Here is a 23,777-nt window from a genome sequence, read left to right as displayed (position 1 = left end):
ATATGATGCGCACAGGGTGCTCACAGGCTCCCTATTTCTCGAGTCTTTGGCTTCATCCCAAATCTATTTTATTTTATTAGTTTTTTTTTACATTGTGTACATTAAATAGCATTTTCGCAAATGCATTAGCATTAGCCAAAAGGCTAGTTTTCATCTGTTGTCCCTGAACAATCTAAAAAAAACAATACAAGAATTATACAATCAACCAAACAGTTAAAAAGTACTGTTGGCGCCAGTGGTGTAGCGGTTAGTGCGTCAACACATGCACTCCGGTGCTCGCGGCGACCCGGGTTTGATTCCACCTCGCAGTCCTATGCCGATCCTTTCCCTCTCTCTGCTCCCCATGCTTTCCTGTCAATTTTCTCTACTGTCCTATCAAAAATAAAGGTGAAAACCCCGATAAAATAATAATAAAAAAAAGTATTAAAATAGACATGGTTATGTAGATGTTAATAAATAATTAATATTTAGAAATTAAACTACAACACCAACATTTTGTAATAAAGATAAAAAAAAAATAGTTCAAACACTTTTAAACAACAAATCATTAAGATGGTAGGCACAAATGGAAACATGCTAGGTTCATTCTAATAGGAATGATGACATGTCTGATTCTCTATAAACCAGATTTTTTAAATGTTTTTTGATTATATTAAAGGGTCACGAAACACCAAAACACATTTTTTGAGCTGTTGACAGTCGTATATGTGTCCCACACTGCTAAAAACACTATTAGGACACCTATATTTCACTAAAAAGTGTAAATTGGTTGTTTTTGCGTTATTTCAAGCAAATTCGTACTTCCTGTTTGAAACGAATTTTTGAAGCTGCGTCACGGTCATGACATAATAGCGTGTATTCCAGCGTGCAGACTGGGCGTCTGTGCCAGAGTGAGTCTTATTACGTCTTACAGTGTGCTGCATTAATGCATGAGTAAGACTTGGTTCAAACCAATCAGCGCGCTCTATTCTGCAACTTCATTAATATTCATTAGTGTCACTGTTTACACCAGAGACGCCACGTTGTGTTGGCAAAACAAGCGTGGAGTGTTGCTTTTATAGTTTGCTGCCATTAAGTTTCGTTTTCATTTTCTCTCTGTGAGAGCTCAGACTCACGTGTGGATTAACAGTGTACGCGACGCTCGACAACAATAACTTACGTGTCCAAGGAGGATTATTGTTTACCTGAGAGCTGTTCTCATCTGCAAACGCTGAAATCCGGATTTGCTTGTAGTCTTCTCTTCATAAAGACGCAGCTCTAGTTGCTGGTGATTGTCCTGTCTCTACAGATTTGGTAAGTGAGCGACCAGTGCTCTTTGTTTATTCAGTTTGTTCGTATCGAATTAAGTTAACTATTGCACTGAGTGCAAACTTGTTAGCACCGCATTTTGTGACCGGAATAACACACGCGGCTTTCTGACGCTACCTGCCGTGTGCATCTAAGTTTCCGGGAATTGCGGAGCTTTTTTTTCTCTCATTCGCCGTGCGGTATCAAACATTGCATGAAAAATACACGCTTAGAGCAGATCCTCGAATCAAATATCGCGTTTGTCGCGAGGGGCATGAATGAATTCCCTGAATGAAAGAGCCAAACTGCAGTTAAAGTCCAACATTTAATAATCTGGCAAATAATTCAACTACAGATGTCCATGTAGGTTAAACACAATGACTGTAAAAAATACACCATCACTTTCTCGTGTGAGTATTTTGACTGAAACTCGCGCGTGCCCAAATAGACACTCCCACACCATCCTACTTTAGTTCCTCCGACACTCCTCCCTAAACAGAGCTGGACACGCCCGCTTTTCTGACTTTTTCCGAAGTAGAGGTGTGAAAACACCCTGCTGAAACGAGGGGGTTTCATGGCCCTTTAAAAAAGGTTATATATCTGATGCTGCCAGGGACAGAATTCCACTCCTGTGCAGCTGTAACTGAAAATGACATACTTTATAGTGTGCTTAAAACAGTATGCAAGCCAAGTAGTATGTCTGAATTCATAGAATTCGAAAAACGGTATGCGAGAAGTACACGGATGACCTACTTATGGTTAGATTCTGAAGTGCGCATCTGATGGATTCTACGCTATCTCATGATACACTGCAATAGAATTTATGAATGGAAATTAAGCGAAACAACTTATGCGGGTAGGTCACATGATCATGACAAAATGGTGGATGTAGTACATTCGAGGACCCGCATTCACACTGTATAGAATATACTTTTCTAACGGTTAAGTATTAAATTCAAATTGAAATGCAGTACCTACTGAGTAGTAGGCAACTTCAGACGCAGCCTATGTGTTCTATTGTGATTCAGTTAACCTCACACGTAAAAATGACTGTGCTCTGTGCTTTTTTGGCATAGATTTGCCATCATACTAAATCTGATCACAGTCCATTCACTCACTTACACTCCATCTTTCCAGATTAGTCAATGGCAACATAGGCTACTGACATTTAATGATTCATTAATCATTCGGTCACCTGAACTGTTCAAAAGCAGATATATGAAACGCATGCCGATCTGAACAGATAGCAGACTAATTATGTTGTGTTAATATGTATAAATGCATTCTTCAACAAAGTTTATAATTTTACTTGATTCAGAAAGAAAGATGGCCACTGTATGACCATGATCCATTGTTGCCGGGGTTAATCTTCTTGTTGGGTAATTATCTTGCCAGAGGTTTCAGTTCTTAAAGCAGATGCTGTTTATCATTAACAATTTGTTTAAAACATCCTATTCTTTTATTTTTGGAAATACAGCCGACTATATTGCCCCATTCACACGGGGCTTCAGCGTCAACGCTTGACTGAAGGTGTGTCTAAAGTTGGGACACGACCGTCATAGCAGCGTCAGCAGATGAAATTCAGTCAGCAATAGGCCACTGTCTAGCTGGTGTATTTGCATATAGTGATCTGATTGGCTGATGCTTCCATCGCTGCTTAAAAAGTTGAGCTAGTCCTAACTTCTGGCGCGAGCAACGCCTCTGAAGCGGCGCCGACAGATACACAATGCAGTTTGGCAACGTCTGACGTCACCCATTTAAAGTGAATGGGAAGCGTTGATGCTGAAACCCCGTGTGAATGGGGTCGTTAGACACTATTCGAAACTATGAATGTTTTACTTTTATTTAACAAAATAGTTTGTGTTTTTTAGCTGCGGAATAATAGTGGCATTTGTTTTAACACGTCACTTCACCTCAAATGTTATTTGTTCTTTTTTGTTTAGTTTGTAGTAGGGTTGGACCGATAAATGATGCCATCGTCCATCGCCGATGGCCAATAGACAACCCGATGCTGAGCTGGCATTGCGATCCATCACAAAAGAAATTGTAGAAAACTGACCAACACAATATATTGATATTAAATACATATTATGCCTAATTAAATCTGCTACAAAAAGATTTTTAAAATCTTATTTTGTTCTTTCTCATCTGTAGTTTTTTTTTCCTTATTCTTGTAAGCATCCAAAGTAATTCTAAACTTCACTTGGTGAGTTGGTCTTTATAAGAGATTGTCGCAGTCGTTGTAGCAACTAAATCATATTCACAATCACATGATGAGAAATTAACTGATTCTGATGTGTTTGAATTGAAGCATTGGAAAACATGCAATACAGTGCAAATTTGACGCAGTTTTGCAGTCTTAAAGGACTCTCTTTGCAGTCTTAAACTATCTCTTTAACAATCACTGCAAATCAAAGTTTAATAGTTTCAAGCTGAAAATCTATAAGACAGAGTTGTGCTTTAAATAATATTTTGTTTAATAGTAAGTGTATAAGGTTAAATTAGAACTGAGAACTGGTAGCTTAACAGCATGAACTTGAGAAACACCTCAGGGATTAACTGTAAGCATTACTTGTAGTTATGGCTTTCAGTAAAGCAACTAAAGCTAAGGTAAGGCTGAGTTGGTGTTTTCACACTGCATGACTATCTGGCGTAGCATTCCGTAGCTGCTGTGTTCATACGGCAAGATTCAGGGGGTTTCACACACTGCATGACTTTACAGACAATCTCAGACAACTTTTTCTCTGTCGCAAACTACATCTCACAAACAAACACACATGAGAAGTGACATGGAAACACGTAAGACAAAATAATCTTTAGTTAAACATTCCAGTAAACATTTGTAGAGGCATGAAAAAATAATATAGTAAAATTACTCTAGTAAATACTAGTAAATAAATAGTATATCTTTTTTTATATTTACTACATAACGAGAAGAAGCCTTTAGTGGGGTAGAAAATGTACTTATTTTGCTCACCTGGCTTATGAAGGGAATTGGAACACATTTCACTAGCATGACAAATATCTCACGGGTGTCGGCAACTTGCACTTGTTAAAACTTGATTTAACAAATACATAATTCAGTACTACTCACCATAACTTTGAATGAAAATCTGTCTTAAGTATGATTGTCTGAATACCATTAGCATTTCATAAATAAAATTCAAAAAGGATTCCTTTTAAAAGCTTGAGTCTTCTATTGTTTCGTTGTGTAATAAGACCAATAAAAATATAAAGAATTGCTATTCTAAGCCAGTTTTGCCAGGAACTATATTGTCATTCTGGCAAAAGTCTAGAAAATCTGTTGCCGTACCATGGCTGCACCAAGTGGAATGATATTACACAGTATATGAGAATCGGCTGTTTATAGAGGGTGCTTTGAAACCTTAAAGACAAGAGAGATGAGCTGTTGCTGCATCAGATAACACAACAAATTTAGTATGATTTGATAGGTTCGACCAAAGAAAAAAAACTTTTACATTCAAAGATGTACATTTGATAATAGTCCTTATAAAAAAAAATATCTTAACGTTCATCGAACAATATACTATTAATAAACTGAATAGTAGGTCTAGATTATATTTACAGAAGCTCATTTAAACAGATACGTCTCACAATACTAATGTTTCATTTTCCATCAGTTTTATGACTCTATCATTAAATAGGACAATTAACAAGACCTTTTTTAGAACAAAATTCTAATGGTCAAATTGGATTCAATATATTATGCTAAACTAAGCTAAAAGTGACCCTGCCAGAACAAGAATTTGGCTAAATGTATTCAAAAATGGTTCAAGACAAGTCGTTAAAAGAGGGCAGGAAAACTAAATATTCATTCATTTCTTCATTAATTTTCTTTTTGGCTTAGTCCCTTTATTAATCCGGGGTTACCACAGTGGAATGAACCGCCAACTTAACCTGCACGTTTTTATGCAGCGGATGCCCTTCCGGCCGCAACCCGTCTCTGGGAAACATCCACACACACTCATTCACATTCATACACTACAGACAATTTAGCTTACCCAATTCACTTGTATCGCATGTTTTTGGACTGTGGGGGAAACCGGGGCACCCGGAGGAAACCCATGCGAATGCAGGGAGAACATGCAAACTCAACACAGAAACGCCAATTGACTCAGCTGAGGCTTGAACCAGCAACCTTCTTGCTGTGAGGCGACAACACTACCTACTGCGCCACTGCGTAGCCCAGACTTAATATGTGAGAGAAAAAAAATTATTATTGATTGTTTAGGCACACCCAGACCCAGTATTGAGTTTAGTTTAAACACCCGTATTTGTTAACTCAGCCTAATGATTTTATTATTATTTTTTAAACTTTCCATTGCATCTAAACGTGGCTATTTGAGGTTTTTTGTTTTAATTATAGTTAACATAACTATTTTGTAATTTTCATCTTCCAATCATTGTCAAGATTTACTTGTGATAAAACAAACTTCATTAGAATGTGAAAAAAAAACATCTATACCTTTTTTTATACTCCGAGCATATACATTCATTTTTTTCTATTGTCATGAAGTTATCACTAATTGACCTGAAAAAATGTTTTTTATTTTCTCCCTTTTTATGTAAAAGTAGAGCAGCACAATTAATAGAAAAAAGATTGCGATCTCAATTCGACCCCCTAGATCAGGGGTCATCAAACTTGTTCCTGGAGGGCCAGTGTCCTGCAGATTTTAGCTCCAACCCTAATCAAACACACCTGAGAGAACGGGCGCGCACCCTACTTAATGATAGACGCGCGGGTCTATTTTAGTAAACAGAACCTGCCTAGGCTGTGGATAACAGTTTATAAAGTTGTAAATAGCATTCAGTTTGTGGCACAGATTGATTGTATGGAGCCGCGCAGCAAGTTTGAACAGCACTTAGCAGTGAAAATGAAACCGAAAGGGTGCACATCATTTAAATAATTATATCCCATTTTAGAGTTATGATTGCGATTTAAGCATTTGATATGTTTTTTTTTCTTTCATAGTGAACACAAGGTGTTGTGCATGAGCATAAATGTTTTAATAGTGTCAGCATAACTACTGAAGCCTAAATATTGTTGAATAGAATGCAAGAGGAAATCTGATAACAAATTTCGGATTTTACCAGTGAAAAAATGGTTGTCAATGACAGATTGCAAACATATGTCTTAAACATAATAATTCATTTTCAGAATTATGAATAGTTGTATTCTGATGTCATCACTTTACTGTGCATTAATGACCTGGACCAATTTAAAGTCTGCTCAAGTCCACTATTCAAAGTCTATTCAAAATTTAGCATTTTACCCAACAGTAGACCTACACATAATATTATTGTTTTTTTGTCATATGTTTGAGAAATAACAACATTAATAATGGCCCACTCATATTAAGCTTTATTTTACATCTACAGAATCATGAGAAAATTGCGATCTTAATTTTAGGCAAAAAAATTGCGATTTTCATTTTAACCAGAATCGTGCAGCTCTGTGTAAAAGTGTATTTATTTTTTTCTGTGTCATTGGGATATGACATTATTATTATATGTGCGTATTTATATAGATCTTGCCATAAAATAGTCATAAGTTCAAACAAATTCAAACATGTTCCTTGTGATCCTGAAAACCCTTTAGTGACTTCAGTCAGAACCTGCTATGAATCAACATTCAAAAACCCTAAACGCACAACTCTTTGTTTTAAGACAATATTACTGGAATTAAGTCTGTAATTGAGTATATTCAGTGACAAAATCCTCACACTATTTCAGATAACTCTGTCATATTTGACCATTCTCTTAAAGTTCAAATCCAGTTGCTTAATGTTTTTCTTTCTAATTTTGCAGATTCTACAAATGAGTACAAGTGATTTATGCTGTCTTAAGTGGAGCTCCTTCTATCTGTGGCATCAGTTCTCCAATATAACATGTCTAACATGTAAGTAAACACTTGGATGGAGAAAGCCACACTCATGACACTTGGAGACTTAAAAAAGCTGCTTTGAATAGAGGACATTTTCTTTCCCTGCAGAATTTTTTTCTGCAATAATGGACAGTGAAGACAGCCTCTCACAAAAGACTGAGGTTGCAAGCCATAGGCATAATGGCTCCAAAGATAACAAAAGAATTGAGGCCAAAGGAACCTGTTTAAAAATCGAAGGGAAAGATGGTTATGTGTTCAAATCATACAGAATTACTCCTCAAGAGATACTGGAATCAGAGTTTCATACCTGTCCCTCTGAGACACTGGCAAAAGACTCTTCTTTGGTGTCTTTATCATTTGAGTCCACAGAGGAAGATGGATCTTCTGAGGTTGAAAGGCTTTCAACTGAGGATTCGACAGCAGAATCTTGTGAAAAGCATGATTCTCAAACATCTCCAAATATTTCAAATAAGAGCCAGAACACTGAAATAAATAACTCAGAAACTGAAACAAGTGTATGCATCAAAGCAGAACCAAAAGTAACAGGTGAAAATGCTCAGGATGATGAAAAGCTAGCATTTGATGGAACATTTGGGCCCTTTGCCACCAGGGGTTATGATGATGATTATGGTAGCTTGTTCAGTGGCTATTCAAGTACTCTTTATGATGTTGCAATGGATGCTGTGACACAAAGCCTTCTGTCATCCATAAGAAGTCCCCTTAACCCTAGAAAAAAATCTCCTGCTTGGAACCATTTTTTCATATCACCACGTGATAGTACCAAAGCAATCTGTATGTACTGTATGAAAGAGTTCAGCCGGGGTAAAAATGAGAAAGACCTCAGTACTAGCTGTTTAATGAGGCATGTGCGAAGAGCTCACCCCAGTGTTCTTCTGCCAGACAGTGACTCATTAAATAATTTGTCCAATAATTCATCTTTAATACCTCCCAACATATCACCAAACAATGGAGATTTGCCTGCAAGCATGAAGTCCTCAACAGAAAACCATACTCAACTGTCCTCCTTTCTAGTTGAGGCCACAGACATGGTGCCCAAAGAGTCTTTACAAAAAGTAAAACCAAAAGGAGAAAAGAGTGTCAAGGGTGACTCTATTGCTGTTCAGTCCCCACATTCCTTTAACAACCATAATGAGGATGCTACAGACTTTGGGACTGAATGCCCTGGATCAGCCCCTAAGAGCTCAAGTTCTCGGCGGCGTTCAGCAGTGTGGAAACACTTTTATTTATCCCCTGCTGACAGCTCAAAAGCAGTGTGTATTCACTGTATGAATGAGTTCAGTCGTGGAAAAAACGGGAAAGACCTGGGGACGAGTTGCCTTATTCGCCACATGTGGCGAGCCCATAGAGACATAGTCATTGATGAAAACGGGCAGGGCTCAAGCATTCCTCCGCCTTACACGACTCCACCAACACTGCTTTCACGCACACAGGATTCCACAGATGTCAAAAAGGAATCCCTCTGTACCTCACACAACCCAGATACCATATCAGACAAAATGCCCAATGATGACAGTGAGAACATGACTCTTGAAGATGAGAATGATGCCACATATCAGTCCAGAGAAGAGTCCTCAATTGATCAATGTTTACTGAAAGGGGAAAGCATACCACTGTCGTCCTCTCCAGAGGAACACACTGATGGGCACAGCATAATATCTGAAGATCAAAGCTCAGTTTTTCAACAAAATAAGAAAATTATGAAACGGGTGAAATCAGAAGTATGGCATCATTTCATTGTCTCCCCCATTGACCAACTCAAAGCTTTGTGTCGGTATTGTCCCTGTGTCATAAGTCGTGGTAAAAGAGGAGACTTTGGCACAAGCTGTTTAATGCGACATTTAATGCGGCGACATCCTGATGTTTTAAAAACCCCAAAAAGCACAAGTGATAAAGTTTCCTCACCCCAATCACCCCACTCCAATCATGCAGCCGAGGACTTGGCAACAGATACCCTTGCTGCTGAGAACAAACCCCACACCTTGCCCATTTTCAGCAAAAAGACTTCAAAACTATGGAATCACTTTTCTATTTCATCTGCAGACCCAACAAAGGTAGTCTGTTTGCACTGTAGCCGCACAATTAGCAGGGGAAAAAAGACAACAAATTTAGGCACTAGCTGCTTATTTAGGCACATGCAGAGATTTCATGGCCATGTGCTTGAAAATAATAGCAATATCTCAGGTGATGGGCCATCTGCTGAAACTCAAGTTAAGCAGGAGCTCATGGACATTTCTACTCATCAGGAAAACGCAGAAAAGTTCAGTGAATGCCACCCAGCTGCCAAAAAAATCACCAAACTCATTGCAGAAATGCTTGCACTGGATCTTCAGCCATCAACTGTAGTGGAAAATGTTGGCCTGAATCGCTTACTGGAATACCTCCAGCCACAGTATTCTTTACCTCCCTCATCCTATTTTACCAGCACAGCAATCCCAGAAATGTATGAAAGTGTTAAAGAAGTAGTTCTTACCCACCTCAAGGAAGCTGAAGGTGGAATCATTCATTTCACAACAAGTGTTTGGATAGGCAGCCAAACTCAAGAGTACTTGATTCTTACAGCCCACTGGGTGTCATTTGAGTCTCAAGTTCTGCCTCAGGGGCAAGATTTCCACTGCTCGGCCCTCCTTGGTGTTGCCTCAATTGACTGTGACTACAATATGCTGAACATACAGAAGCAGCTTGAATATCTTTGGGACACCTGGATGGGTTCCTCAGGCCTTAAAATTGGATTTACTGTAACAGATAATCAAACAATTAGAAATGTTCTGGAGAGCTGTGACCACACCACCATGCAGTGTTTTGTCCATAACATAGATCTGATTGTTAATGAAGCCATAAAAAGCCAGAGGATGGTTCAGAACTTGCTTAGTATTGCTCGAAAAATCTGTGAAAGAGTGCATCGTTCTGCTAAAGCAAAAGAGAAGTTGGCGGAGCTACAAAAAGTATATCAGTTACCTGAAAACCAACTGGTTCAGGATGTTCCATCGAAGTGGAAAACATCCTACTTTATGCTTGAGCGATTAGTAGAGCAAAAGAAAGCAATTGATGAGATGTCAATCGAGTGCAATTTCAGGGAACTGATAAGTTGTGACCAGTGGGAAGTGATGGGGTCAGTCTGCAACGCTCTTAAGCCTTTTGTGGTAGCCTGCAGGGAGATGAGCAATCGCACTGCAACACTAGGTCAGGTCATTCCACTCATTCACATACTCAACCGAAAGATAGACATGCTTTTTGATGAGACCATGGGTATTGACAATATGCTCAAGTCTTTAAAAGAGGCATTGGTGACAAGAATGTCCCCTACACTTCATGATCCCAGGTACATATGGGCAACCATGTTGGACCCGAGGTACAAGACCTCCCTCTTTACTGAGGAAGAAGCGGAGCAGTGTAAGCATGACCTCATACAAGAGCTTGAGGTGTCTACATCTAATTCTGCAGAGACGAAGACACCTTTGTCAAATGGATGCAGTGAAATACCTGCTTCATCAAACAGCTTGGCCTCAAACAAAGAGAACCTCTGGTCTCTTATGGATGACATTAGACAGAAAATCAAGCAAGAGGAGAAACCAAAATCACTGGAGCTTGCTGTTCTTGAGTATTTGGAGGAGGACATTCTTGACCAGAGTTGTGATCCTTTAGATTATTGGAACCTAAAGAAGTTACTGTGGCCAGATCTTGCCAAAGTAGCTGTACGCTATGTGGGTTGTCCACCCAGCATTGTACCAGCAGATACACTTTTTAGCACATCAACTGTCAACTGTGCCCTGAATCAGTCCCGACCATTGCTAGAAAATTTCGAAGGACTTCTATTTTTAAAAGTCAACCTTCCTTTGATATATTTTCAATACTGAATATTGTGTTTTTATATTTTCAAGTCTGTTTTATGCTCTGAACCTCAGCCTTGGACCACTCAAGTTACTTTTTTGAGAAGGCCTAATTACTTACAAATCTTTTTTTCTCTCTCTCTCTCTCTCTCTCTCACTATTTGTCTCTGAGGTTCATATTCAAAATATCATTTGGATGCTATTTAACTTGAATATTTTTTTTTTTAGCTGGTTTGAATAAGATTGTAATGAGTACTACTGTTGAGTACACTTGATAACTGGAGTCTTATTCCTGGTGAAGTGTTTTCAGGGAGGGAGGGTTATCTAGCTGTATGGTTAGTTACTGTTTGTTGCTGTATTTAGATTTTATTTTATAAATATATTTTGTCTTCTCTCTCCTTGTGCCTTATACAAACTACTTCAGGTCAACATGCTGTAAATATAAACTGATGTGCAAAGCAAGTCATAGTCTTCTGATTTAAATGATTTTATAAAATGAAACGTACATGATGAATACTGTTTTATATATATATGATTATATACATGGCCCAAAATAAATGCTGTGACAGATGTTTTAAATGTATTTTATTTAATTATTTTGTGATTTTTGTGGCTTATGGTACTGTTAGAATGATGGTTATTTTATTTTTATTTTTGTATTATTATTTTATAATTTTTTTGGCAAATGATTTTGTATGTTAATGTACATAATGCTGTACTTTTCAGGTTCAAATGTTTTGAAAAATTGTCTTAAGCACAAATCAGTTTTTATATAAAGGGTTAAATTATGGGACATCAAGAAAATGTACTGTACAATTTATAAATGGTTTCTAAAATATAATTTGATAGGAAGAATTCAGACTGGAACAATTAGTTGTTTTGTGTTCATTTGTAAATAAAATATTACACTTTGAAACCAGTTGCATTTCAATTTGTTAATGCCTGACATTGTGTGTGATTTATGACTAATATGCATAATAATTGCCTTAATTTTACTGACTAAAAAGTTGAATTTCCATGACCTCCAAAGAACGAGACAAAAAAGAGGTAGATGCTTGTACATTTATAATACAATATTAAAATGTGTTAATATGGTTTTAGCTTAAACATCATTTTGCATGACTTATAGCCATTACCTAAGTTCGGTAAGCTTGCGTCATCGAGCTGTTTTGTTAATGGTTGTTGCTAGGTGACGGGCAGGAAAGCAAAGCCCCAAAATTAAGAGACCTCCGTCCGCACATTGCGGTCATTCTGTTTTTACTAAAACTTTTGGTTTTTGGACATACAGAAAGCGTCCATCTGCCGCAAAAAAAAAATATTATAAACGTTCAGAACATCATAGTGTCTGCAGAAGCTGATTTGGAGGGGGAGACAAGCAGACATTAATTATCACTGTGCTTGCCAGCCCTGGCTCAGACTCACTTGTCACCAAGGAACAGTACGTGACTCACACACATACGAATGAACGTCATGAAAAGGTTTGTTTGTTGTACTGTTGACAATTCACTTCCGTTATTTGGTACAATTGCATTTATACCTGAAGTGAACCGTACCCCAGACCACCTCTTAAGTGAACAACAATTGATATTTTTGGAGTGGATGCAAAGTGCTGCTTGTCCCATATTTGAAAGCTCAATCGTAGTTTTACAACCTTAATATCCAGCTTTTCGGTCTTCTACATTTAAAGCCAGTCCTTAAATGTATATTATCCTGGCATGTTAACCTTAGTTAAAAAGGTACAGTCTGCTGTGCTGAGGTGATTGCCTGTTGATTAGCATGCAAAAAATTAAATTGAGCTGAAAAAACAGCCTAACCATAACAATAGCCATAAAAAAAAATAATAAGGCATAAACAAGTGATAATCTTAATAATTTTTAGCTAAAATTTAAAGAAACAAAAACAAAATCCCTGATTTTCCAAGACTTTGAAAAAAAGAGTAAAACAAATTCCTGGCTTTTAATGTCTAGAAAATACCTAAAAATTCTATGATTGGCCTGAAATTCCATAACTTGTGGGAACCTTGATTATATGTTTTTTCAATTTATGTATAATTGTAATAAGAAAAGAGAACTCGGACAGAAACCCAGGTAACCTAAAACATTGTACACTCAAGATTGCCGATGAGACTGCAACTCTCACAGAACTAATGGAGCCTAATGTGTTGAACAGCCAATATAGTATGCAATGTAAAACTAGATATTAATGATTCAACATTAATATGAAACTTCCCATTTCATTTGAAGGCCCTAGCCAATAAACCAACTTTGCTGCTCTTTTACTGGTATATACATTTCTGTATAATTAATGATATTTAACAAAAATCTTTTCATGAAATTTTGTTTCGTGTTGGCTCATTAGTCAGGCAAGCTCCTCTGCATCTACAACATAGGCTGTCACAGGAATATCAAAAAATGTGTAGCAAAATTCAGAGTGAAAGGATTTATACTAGTATACCAAATCTGAGAAGTTGCGAGTGCCAATTTGTTGTTGTATAGAGTAGGGCTGAGCGAATAATCGAAAAGTAAATAAAATGGACATTTAGAACTTATAATCGATCTAATTTTTCCAGCTACTTTTTTTCAATTACTTACTGTTTAAAAACAGTAACTTCCACGCTCTGTTAAGGTGGATTTATACTTTTGTGTCGAACACAAGGGCATGGACAGGCGCCAACTTCTTATGGTTACATACCTGCACACCTCTCAGAAATTGTAACTACACATCGCATATTTGCATTACATTGGCGATGATTGGTAGTTGTGCCAGAGATACCTTGAGATGGCATTTTTTTATTATAATTTGTATTACAATAAAATTACTATTAAAATATTTGTTTACAGAACATTCAAGAAATGCAATGTTTAAAATATTTACAGCATATGCAAGTCATTTTATTTTGAAGAGATGCTGCTTTTTGTTTACTTTTAAAATGAAAAACTTTGAAAATAATAAATTTTGTTCCCAAAAGTGCAAGTTATTTAATTATTTTCAATAATGCAAGTTATTTATTTTCTATAATTCACCCTTGCAAGTAATGCACCCTCAATTAAAAAATCTCTCACTTTGAATGTGCTCACATATTACCAGTACAAAACTTATCAATGAATTTTGAGGGATTTTTTTTTTTTTTAATAAATAAAATAATTATAATTAATTGTAATCGAGTTAAAATGTTCAATTAATCAAGACCTGGATTTTTGGCCAAAATCACCCAGCCCTACACTGCAAAAAATTGCTTAGATTTATTGTCTTGTTTCTAGTGCAAATATCTAAAATTTCTTATATCAAGAAGCATTTTCTAGAGAAGCAAAATGTATTGTCTTGTTTTGAGAAATATGCCAATATTAAGTGAGTTTTTCCTTAAAACAAGCAAATTAATCTTGTTTTTTCTTTTGACATAAGATTATTTTGCTTACCCTATTGGCAGATTATTTTGCTTGTTTTAAGAAAAAACTCACTTAATATTGGCATATTATTTCTCAAAACAAGACAATATGTTTTGCTTGTCTAGAAAATTATTTTTGATTTAGGAATATTTAGATATTTGGACTGGAAACAAGACAACAAATCCAAGCAAGAAAAGCATTTTTTGCAGTGTAGTATTGACCTTATTTTTCAACGGGGAAATGCGCTTGTTTTTGTTATTTATTTATTTTTTTTACCTATGTGAGAAATGACTAGAAATAATAAATTGCAGAAAATGGTCAAACTACCTGCTCTACAAACAACAATTTAATAAGAAAATGTCAGTTTGTTAATAGAACTAACTCAGGACTGCCTACCCTCTAAGCAAACAGAAACAGCAAAATAATTCACAAAAAACTTTTGTAAACATTTATTGGCCCCTTCCCTCAGCTAAAGGAATACATCAATGTTTTAGTTCAATCCTCCATTTACTTTGTTTGATTGTCTTTCTAAAAGCACAAGCTTTTTGTTTAGCTGAATTTTGAGAGGTGGGAAATGGAACATCTCGAAGGTAAGGCTTTGATATCCGGTAATGAAGACCAAAGGCTTATGCGAGTCTTTGAGTAGCAATATCTTTGTTGCATTCACTTCCATTAATAGATGTGAATACGTTTTCATTACTGGATCTTCAACTGTCAAATCCTCCTTCTTGTCATATCTATGAAGCAATTAAAAAGAAATATTAAAACAAGCAACTCAAAAAAATATAAAAAGCATTATATTTGATAGTTAGATGCTCACACACCTCCAGTTACTATTTAATTCCAGAAAGCGTGACACTCCAGTTTGTGCAGCAAGTACGTCGATGTGTAATGACACATCTGTGTGGCAAGTATGCATCTTAATCAGGTTGTTTGGATTGCAATGATAATTCAATATTAATAAAGCTATTAACCTACCTGCTGTAGTTGGCATTAATCTATGTAGTTCCTGCATTGCTTTTCCTCCTGGGTAGTTGTGATGGGAAACATACAGAGAAATGCTTGTGTATGTTGCATTTAACATCAAATGTCCAACCACAACTATGGAACCAATTTTATATATCCGTGACTTTTGGTAATTCTTCAATCTGTAACAAAAAAATATGACAAAATTTGAGGTGAAGGATAATCCACTTACCCCTGAGACAGAGAACAGGTTTACACGGACACCAATAATTTGATTTTAATATGATTAAACAATACTCTGATTAAGAGTCTAATATGTAAACAGGGATTTTAATTAATTTAATCAGATTAAGGTCATAATTGAACTAAACAGAAATCGGATTAAGGCATGTGGAATATGCCGATTTTATTTGCATTATTGAAGTGCAGTAAAGACATGTAAACACTTTAAACTATTACTGTTGTGTAGAATTTTCTCCGCATTTTGTGACAAGATATTTCAAAAACACACGGTTGTTTGAAACTATTCTCTGCACCTATCGAGTCAGTAGACTCACAGACACAAACTATATTCTTCCAGCTGTTTATATAGCATCCAATATCCCGTGTCACAGGGGGCAAGCATGAAATGTTCCTGAATGAAAGTGCCAAACTGCAGTTAAAAGTTGACAAAATAATAATGAAACACCCAAAATTTCATGAAACTCCAGAAGAAATGTGGATAGCGTGAAGACGCAATGACGTTAATCGAATTATGTGCTATAACATGTAAAATAGGATCATGAAAAGAACATTCAAATAATCCGATTACTGGTGTCAATGTAAACATAGTCAGTGTTGTGATTTATATCAGGAGTTCTCAACCTTTACTTAAAAAAAAAAAAAAAAAAAACACGCTGCAAACTGCAAAACATTTAGTATAACAAAGCAGCTGTAATCTGCGGGTCTCAGATTTAATTATTAATTTAGTCAGTCGACACAATAAAAATTATCAATTTTAACAAATGCTTTTGCCTCTCTATCCTTTAATCTTTGTTCATGCAAGGCACAAAGCCCACAAACCAGACTCACATCCTCAATGGCATCTTTATTCTCATTTAAATTAAAACCTCCATTCTTTAACTACTATTATTTCAATTAAACTACTGTCAAATCTTTGTAATAAATAAGTGTTGCTGCAATCCAATAGTCAAGTTCTAGCAAAGCCCATCTAAATAGTCATGGAATTACTGAAACAGCCAGATGTCCATAAACCATTGTTAGCACATTTTAATGATAGTTAAATATTAAGCATTTGCTGAGCATACAGCTGAACAACTCAAAAATTGAGCTAGATGATTGTAAATTGTACCATTTGTGGTCATGAAACTTAGCCAAGTAGGCTACTGAATAATCCAACCAACTTATTCTAGCCCTTATCTGGTTGTGGCCACTTTTATGACTTTCAAATGGATAAATCTTTATACATTTTATTTATTACAGTTTCTGTATTCACACCTGAAAGGTGTCACTTTATAAAAGTAAAATGGCTTCATTCATTACCAATTATTAATTATGGGTAGTTATGTAATTTAATGTGCATTTATATCGTTTGTGCTTTATTGTTATTGCTCTATTGTTTAGCGTTATTGTGAATGGCCATACACCCAGAGCGCTTACAATCATGTAAGTGTAACCCCACCAGTTCAACGTCACCCAACCCGCTCCAAGCTGGGATCGAACCGGCAACCTTGCACATGGGAGTCGGTTTCTCTACCAAGGAGGCTAAAGACCATGGCCTCTATCGTCTGTCGCTAGAGCACCTTTAGAGGTCAGAGGAGTGAGGTTTACCTGCACAGCACACACAAGCTGGCCTCTGTTACACTCACCCCCCTAAACCTTACTCCCATCCAGGTCACGGCACCAATGTAACCCCACCGGTTCTACGCCACCCAACCCGCTCTGAGCTGGGATCGACACGGCAACCTTCCACATGGGAGTCGGTTGCTCTACCAAGGAGGCTAAAGACCATGTCAGAGGAGTGAGGTTTACACAGCACACACTAGCTGGCCTCCGTTACATAAGGTGGTCTCTCCTCCCCACCACCAATGTGCAGCATTTTCCTGGATAAAGACAACAGCACCAATGTGCTTACCACACACCAGCTACAGGTGGAGAGGAAACACTGTGATAAAGCCAATTCAGTGGATAGGGATGATTGGGAGGTTATGATTGGCAAGGGCGCAAGAGGGAGTGAATTTGGCCAGGACACCAGGGTTACTACTCTTTTATGAGAAGTGCCCCTTTTTAGTCCCCCTTTGGACTGACAAAATAACAGGCAAAGCAATCATGTTTAACAATAGACATTGGAACTAATAAATAACTAATAAACTAGTAAATATTTTTGTTCAGCTTACATGAAGGAACAGCCACAGGCACCAATCACGTTGAATACAGGGAAGGTGTAGATGATAAAACGAAGTTCCTTATGGGGCAAAAGGGAGTACAGCAGAATGAAACCTATGGATACAACGAGCAGCTTTCTTGTCCGTCTGTCCAAAAGGCCAAGTGGGATAAAAAGTATTGTGCTGGCAAGAGCTCGAGGGAGAGCGGAGTAGAAATACCAAAGAAAAGGGGAAGTCTAAGACACAGAAGTAGTCAAGGAAAGAGGCAACATTTGAACTGGAGAAAAGATCATGTGTTATTATGCGTCATCACTAGTGTTATGAAGACTAATAGCCCCAAAAGCTGACAAAAATAAATAAATAAATGTATACACGTATGCATGTAAGAATTATTTGCTCTGTTTATCCTGTTTTTTCCCCATCGGTTCCGGTTTAACAGAGAGAAGATTTTTTTCAACACATTTCTAAACATAATAGTTTTAATAACTAATTTTTAACTCTTATTCGACTAGGTATATTTTTAAGACATGTCTATACAGCTTAAAGTGACATTTAAATGCTTAACTAGGTTAATTAGGTTAACTAGGCAGGTAAGGGTAATTAGGCAAGTTATTGTATTTAGATGGTTTGTTCTGTAGACTACCGAAAAAAGTATAGCTTAAGGGGGCTAATAATTTTGATCTTAAAGTGTTTAAAAAAATTTAAACTGCTTTTTTTGGCCGAAATAAAACAAATAAGACTTTCTTCAGTAGAAAAAAATATTATCAGTAATACTGTGAAAATTTGCTTCAACACACTTATCTGTTGGTTTTAAAAAAGCCTGAATGACTCAAATAATTTGATCAGGTGTGTTTAATTAGGGTTAAAAGCTAAACTGCGCAGAGCTGTGGCCATCCAGGAGGAGTTTGACACCTGTGGTTCAGAACATATAGCAGGAGTCCAACTAATTATGTTTAGGGCATCTTAGTGTCATTTTTAAATTCTGAAAGCTCCAGTTCATTCATTTTAGTTACATGAAAAATAGCAAATTGTTCCTGGTTTTGTGCTGTACTCTATTAAAAAAAAAAAAAATATATATATATATATATAATATAAAAATACCACACAGGTCTGGAATAACATGAGAATGAGTAGACAATGAAAGAGCATTTTATAGTAACCGTAATATACCTTTAAACTACAAGCATTTTACAAAAGGATATTCCCCAGTTGGAGCTTTTATTCAAGACTGTGTTGTACCACAATACCTGACCCTCAGGCCAAAGCAGCTTATTCCAGAAAAGGCTGTCAAACATGATAGTGAGACCTACAAATGGAAATAGACTTGCATCAGTTTGTCTCTACTTCAGTGAGAACTTTTCTTTTTAAAATACATGCTAAAATATTTAATAAAAAATTGAGATACCATACATGAGGAAGTATTTGTAAACCACTTACCCAACGATACAAAACCAGCAGGTATAGCATGGTAAAGCAACTGTCCAAAATTGAGTTTTCTATTCAAAAGTGACATCAGCAACATCAGGCCAAAGAAGAGACACAGTTCAGAACGAAACACAATAGCTGCCAAAGCAGAAAGCCAAATGAATGCGCCATGTCTCTGGGCCACCCAAGAGGTGAATGCCAGAAGAACTGTTAAAAGAACACAAAAACAACAATTTGGAGAAATGTTTAATTCTAAGTGTTAAATTAAACTGAATAATACACACAATGGAGCTACTGTGACAATGCATTTTATTAATAAATAAATTTTATTAATTAATATTCTTATTTTGTTGTTTTGGTGAAAAAAAAAAAAAAAAAACTTTTGTGACTGTTTAATCAGTGTTCTTGCCAAATGCTCGCGTTAACAACTGAAACTGCTCTTAGAAAACTAAAATTAATGCCCAACATTGGTCAACTCTACAGGAACTGCATTACATTATTATTATTAATAATTTTAACCATGTATTTTATGTGAAATTCAAACTTAACAGACTATACCTAAAGGCAAAGCAAACACATTTGGGAGAGTTCTGGTAATGTAAAACATCAGATGGAACTGTGTGGTGCAGATAAAGCAGAACAGACTGGCCACAAGTGACCCAAACTGCCTTCTGACTTCTTTCTGCATCAGCCATAGTGACAGAATCACACAGAGTCCAAGAACTCCTCTCACTGCAAAACACACAAAAAAATATATATATAATGAAATAAACATAGTATAATTTATAGTACAAATTGTGGTCTAAAACATACCTAGTATCTGAGTGTAAAATTTTGGTGCTTGAAAGAGCACAAGTACACATGTCATTGGTGCACTAAGTGCTGATATAACCAGGGGTCCAAGGAAAGTGCGTGGAACCACACCAGGAAACTCATGATGGTCATACTGGGAAAAAGGCAGAGTGATAAATACTGAGAGTAGTGCATTTAAACAAACTTTAACTACACAAATTACCTAATTTAAATAAATAAAAAAAACTCTGAATTGACAAACAGGTAAACCCCAATAACATTCCATACAACATGAGATTCTAAACTTCATAGACTACATGATACAGTGTTAATTAAGAGCATTTGACAGGCTTTCATGCATCATAGTGTGTGTGTGTGTGATACACAAGGCCTGCATTGAGATATCTTTCAGCACTGACATCACACTATGTGCATCTGCAACATTTTTTCAATCCTGAGCTGTGTCCCAATTGGCACACAATACACTTTTGTACTTATGCACTTACACAGTAAGTATCATTTCAAATGGAACACTAACATTTTTTTACTTGACGGAAATTCAAACCGTTTCTCAATGATGATTGACGGTTGCCAAATAGATGGTCGATTTACATCACGATGCTGAGCCGGCAGCCCCCTCACAGCAACAACCCACTCATGAAAAATACACACTTAGGCCCCTTTTACACTAATACATCTTAGTTTTAAAATTGCATTTTAGTATGAAAACAATCTACGTCCACGCTGATATTTCACCTAGCCTTTCCTTCACACTTTACCACTGAAAACGCACATCACGTGACCACAGACACACATAAACGCATGCACTGCAGCTGAGCTCTAGGCACTTTGAGCACAAAACCCCAGAGAGCATTGCAAATCGGACTGTTTGTCAAGGACTTATCACTAGTTGTTAAACATGATATTTAATTAATCTTGTCTCTATCTTCTGTCTTTTGAATCTATCAAGTAACCTCAGATACTGTTGGTTGGTTCCTGTTGGTTGTGCGCTTTCTAACTTATCTTTATTTATTTATGATTTGGTTATGGCTAAAACAAAGACCATGAGGGTCAGGTAGCTGAAACAGTAGGCTACAAATATTAATTTTGTTATGAATAAATTAAATATTTATAAATAATTAATTCAATGCAGATTATGATGACGATGCCATCGTCCATCACAATGTTTCACATTAGACATCTTACGATGCCAAATTGGTCGACATCGCCCAACCCTAACTAGCCCTGTTTGGGAGGCAGACACACTGTCAGTTTAAAACTATCTTTTGCAGACAAATTGTTTAACAGTTAATAGGATTAGATTTTTTTATTTAATTAAAGCGGTCATTTAATTGCCCCTCACATTAAAGAAAATTCCTCATGTGAGGTACATTTTAAAAACTGAAAGGGGCAGAGAACTACAAATGTCATGGTGACTAAATAGGCTTAATGAAGTCCTAATGAAAAAAAGGGGAAAGCAAAATGTGACAGTACAAGATGCCAAACATGCCAAAAAGCCCAGGAGTAAGGAGGGAAGCGCGGCTGTAGAGCACACTGATTTTGTACTGTTGATGTAATCAAGTTGTTTCTATAGTAAAAATAAGTGAATATACTTATGGTTTAGCACTATTTTGACATTTAAAACAGGACATTCTAAAATGCTTAATGCAAAAAAAATGGTTAAAGTGGTTTAAATATACCTAAACCTTAACCAGAGAAATCATAAATTCTGTCAAACTTTACTTGTAATCAACACAAACTACTCTTAAAAAACAAGCTCTAATTCCATTAATAAAGTGAACATTATCACATTAAGTGTTTTCTCCTCCATCCATTAAAGGAAAAAGCTTAACAGGGCATGCTGTACCTTAAATGGTTATGAAACCCTTAAACACATTTTTTGATAGATGTGTGGCACGTTGATAAAAAACACTATTAGAATAAATATATTTCACCATCATGTTTTTGGCTTTAGAGCAAATACGTTTATCCAGTTTAAAAATAACATTTTAAAGTAACGCCGAGGCCATGAAGTAAATCTGCAATTTCTGAGTACGAATGGCCACCAGTACAATGACTTCATCAGGTTTTCACATTTTCTGTGCATTAATTTATGAGAAAGAGCTGGTTCGATCCAACAACAATGCACTAAAACTAAGATTTAATTTAATTGTTATGCAAAAGAACGTTTTGTTTGACTCTTCCATCTTTCCTAACAGTGAGTAACAAATCTGTTAGTGTCATTGTTCAGCGACATGGGTCATCAGTGCTCTGTTTTTAACTGAGATAACATACACATTTTTTCTGTTTTCCCAGGACATGCACAGATTGCACATGCTGTTGAGCTGTTGGCTTGCTGTGGCCTCATAAATGCTATGCATTCACTGAACTAACTTTTATGCAAACTCTTCCCTCTTTCCATGCTTGACACTCCCACCTCAATAAATAAATAAATAGTTTTTTTTTTTTCCAAAACAGAGATGTGAAAACTTACTGGTGAGAAACCCTTTAGCATAACAAACACTTTCTGATGTTAAAAGAATGTGCTCTTATTTTAGTGAGTAAAAATCATCACATTAAGTGTTTTCTCCCCATTGAAGTCCACTATAAGGAAAACCTTAACATGACTTAATGCACATTAACAGCAATCGAGGAAAACCAAATTTTACTTGTAATTAACACTAACTACTATCAAAAGAACATGCTCCAATTTTGTTGATAAAGTGAACAATGTCACATTAAGCATTTTATCCCTATTGAAGTCCAACAGTTTATGTGTTTTAAATGAACAACAACTTGATGCTGTTAATGCTGTTCATTAAATCTATTTTTATTTATAATAGATTAAACACTTTCTGTTGTCAAAAAATATATATATTTTATATGCATGCCATTTTTCCTGACTGAATGAAATTTTGGTCTTGGTGAGCTACTTAAAATCATGATGCCTGATCTACATTGAGGTAAAGTTGGTTTTCCATTCACACATAAAGACTTTCTACTTAATATTGTAATTTCAGAAAAGTATTCTTTGCAAATTCTAAATAATGGAATCGTTTTAGCAGCCAATAACTATCAAAGTAAAACTGAATGAGTGAATGTAAAACCAACTTTACCTCAGACCTTCTAATTAGTATAACTTCATAAAAATATTATTTGCAAATTCTAAATAATGGAATCATATTAGTAGCCAAAGGCTATCGAAGTACAACAATGTTCACAGTCAATTAAATAGTGCTATATTGTTGTTGTTATTTCAAGTCACACTTGCATATGATTTCAGACCCAATACTAGTGCCAAGGTAAACACGTAGAAACCGTGTCACAAGCTGTCACTGAACGAATGTGTGAACATAAAACCAACTTTATCTTAATCGGATCTCGACGGTAATCAAACGTATAACTTTCCTGACAACTACCACCTCCATAGTACCTACTTTTACAGAATGCTTTTATCTTTCAGTCACAGAAATATGGAATCACGTTTCATCAAAATCGTCTTGTATTAAACGCACGTATCACAGCTATCAGAGAAAACACATGAACTTTTAAATAATTAAGTTAACCGATTTGTAGAGAAACACAAAACAATACTTTTAATAAACTTACCTTTTCAAAATCAAATCTGTGATACAGAATATCATGAATTGCTTGTAAATTAAAGCTTTCTTCAACTTTGGTGTAGGGACAAGTAAACAAATGTAGCAATGATATACTGATCATGAAAATTAGGAGACAGCTCTCATTTACAGCTTCCTTGCGAGCCATCGCGCGTTCTTCTTTT

At 36.2% G+C, this 23,777-nt stretch overlaps 2 protein-coding genes across 7 annotated transcripts in view; one reads left to right on the top strand and one right to left on the bottom strand.

The window, feature by feature from the left end:
* zbed4 (zinc finger, BED-type containing 4) overlaps positions 1-11,956 on the top strand; it is a 17,284-nt gene extending 5,328 nt beyond the window's left edge. Inside the window, exons 2-3 of one of the 2 annotated variants that reach the window (XM_087245501.2) lie at positions 7,117-7,207; positions 7,301-11,956. In XM_087245501.2, the coding sequence (XP_087101627.2) occupies positions 7,318-11,067 (3,750 nt within the window). In that variant the 5' untranslated portion in view covers positions 7,117-7,207; positions 7,301-7,317 and the 3' untranslated portion in view covers positions 11,068-11,956. 2 annotated transcript variants of the gene reach the window in all.
* Positions 54-23,777, bottom strand: alg12 (ALG12 alpha-1,6-mannosyltransferase). Of its 5 annotated transcripts, none has more exon segments than NM_001098749.2 (9): positions 14,860-15,163; positions 15,251-15,326; positions 15,405-15,574; positions 17,789-18,012; positions 18,979-19,082; positions 19,214-19,408; positions 19,760-19,933; positions 20,015-20,147; positions 23,603-23,777. In NM_001098749.2, coding segments are annotated over 9 exon segments (1,482 nt in total). In that variant the 5' UTR covers positions 23,762-23,777; the 3' UTR covers positions 14,860-14,916.

The sequence above is a fragment of the Danio rerio genome, chromosome 4, assembly GCF_052040795.2.
Source record: "Danio rerio strain M-AB ecotype USA chromosome 4, GRCz13ab, whole genome shotgun sequence".
Taxonomy (NCBI): domain Eukaryota; kingdom Metazoa; phylum Chordata; class Actinopteri; order Cypriniformes; family Danionidae; genus Danio; species Danio rerio.
Note: the sequence above shows the minus strand (reverse complement) of the source record. Positions and strands in the feature narration are given on the sequence as shown.

What these genes read in the sequence shown, in the direction of transcription:
- alg12 (XM_087247518.2), bottom strand. Translation starts at nt 23,761, where the DNA reads ATGGCTCGCAAGGAAGCTGTAAATGAGAGCTGTCTCCTAATTTTCATG. An exon ending in ATTTTACACTCAGATACTAG is followed by an intron (nt 19,934 to 20,014) that starts GTATGTTTTAGA and finishes TGTGTTTTGCAG; the next exon opens with TGAGAGGAGTTCTTGGACTC. An exon ending in TGCTGGTTTTGTATCGTTGG is followed by an intron (nt 19,083 to 19,213) that starts GTAAGTGGTTTA and finishes TTCCATTTGTAG; the next exon opens with GTCTCACTATCATGTTTGAC.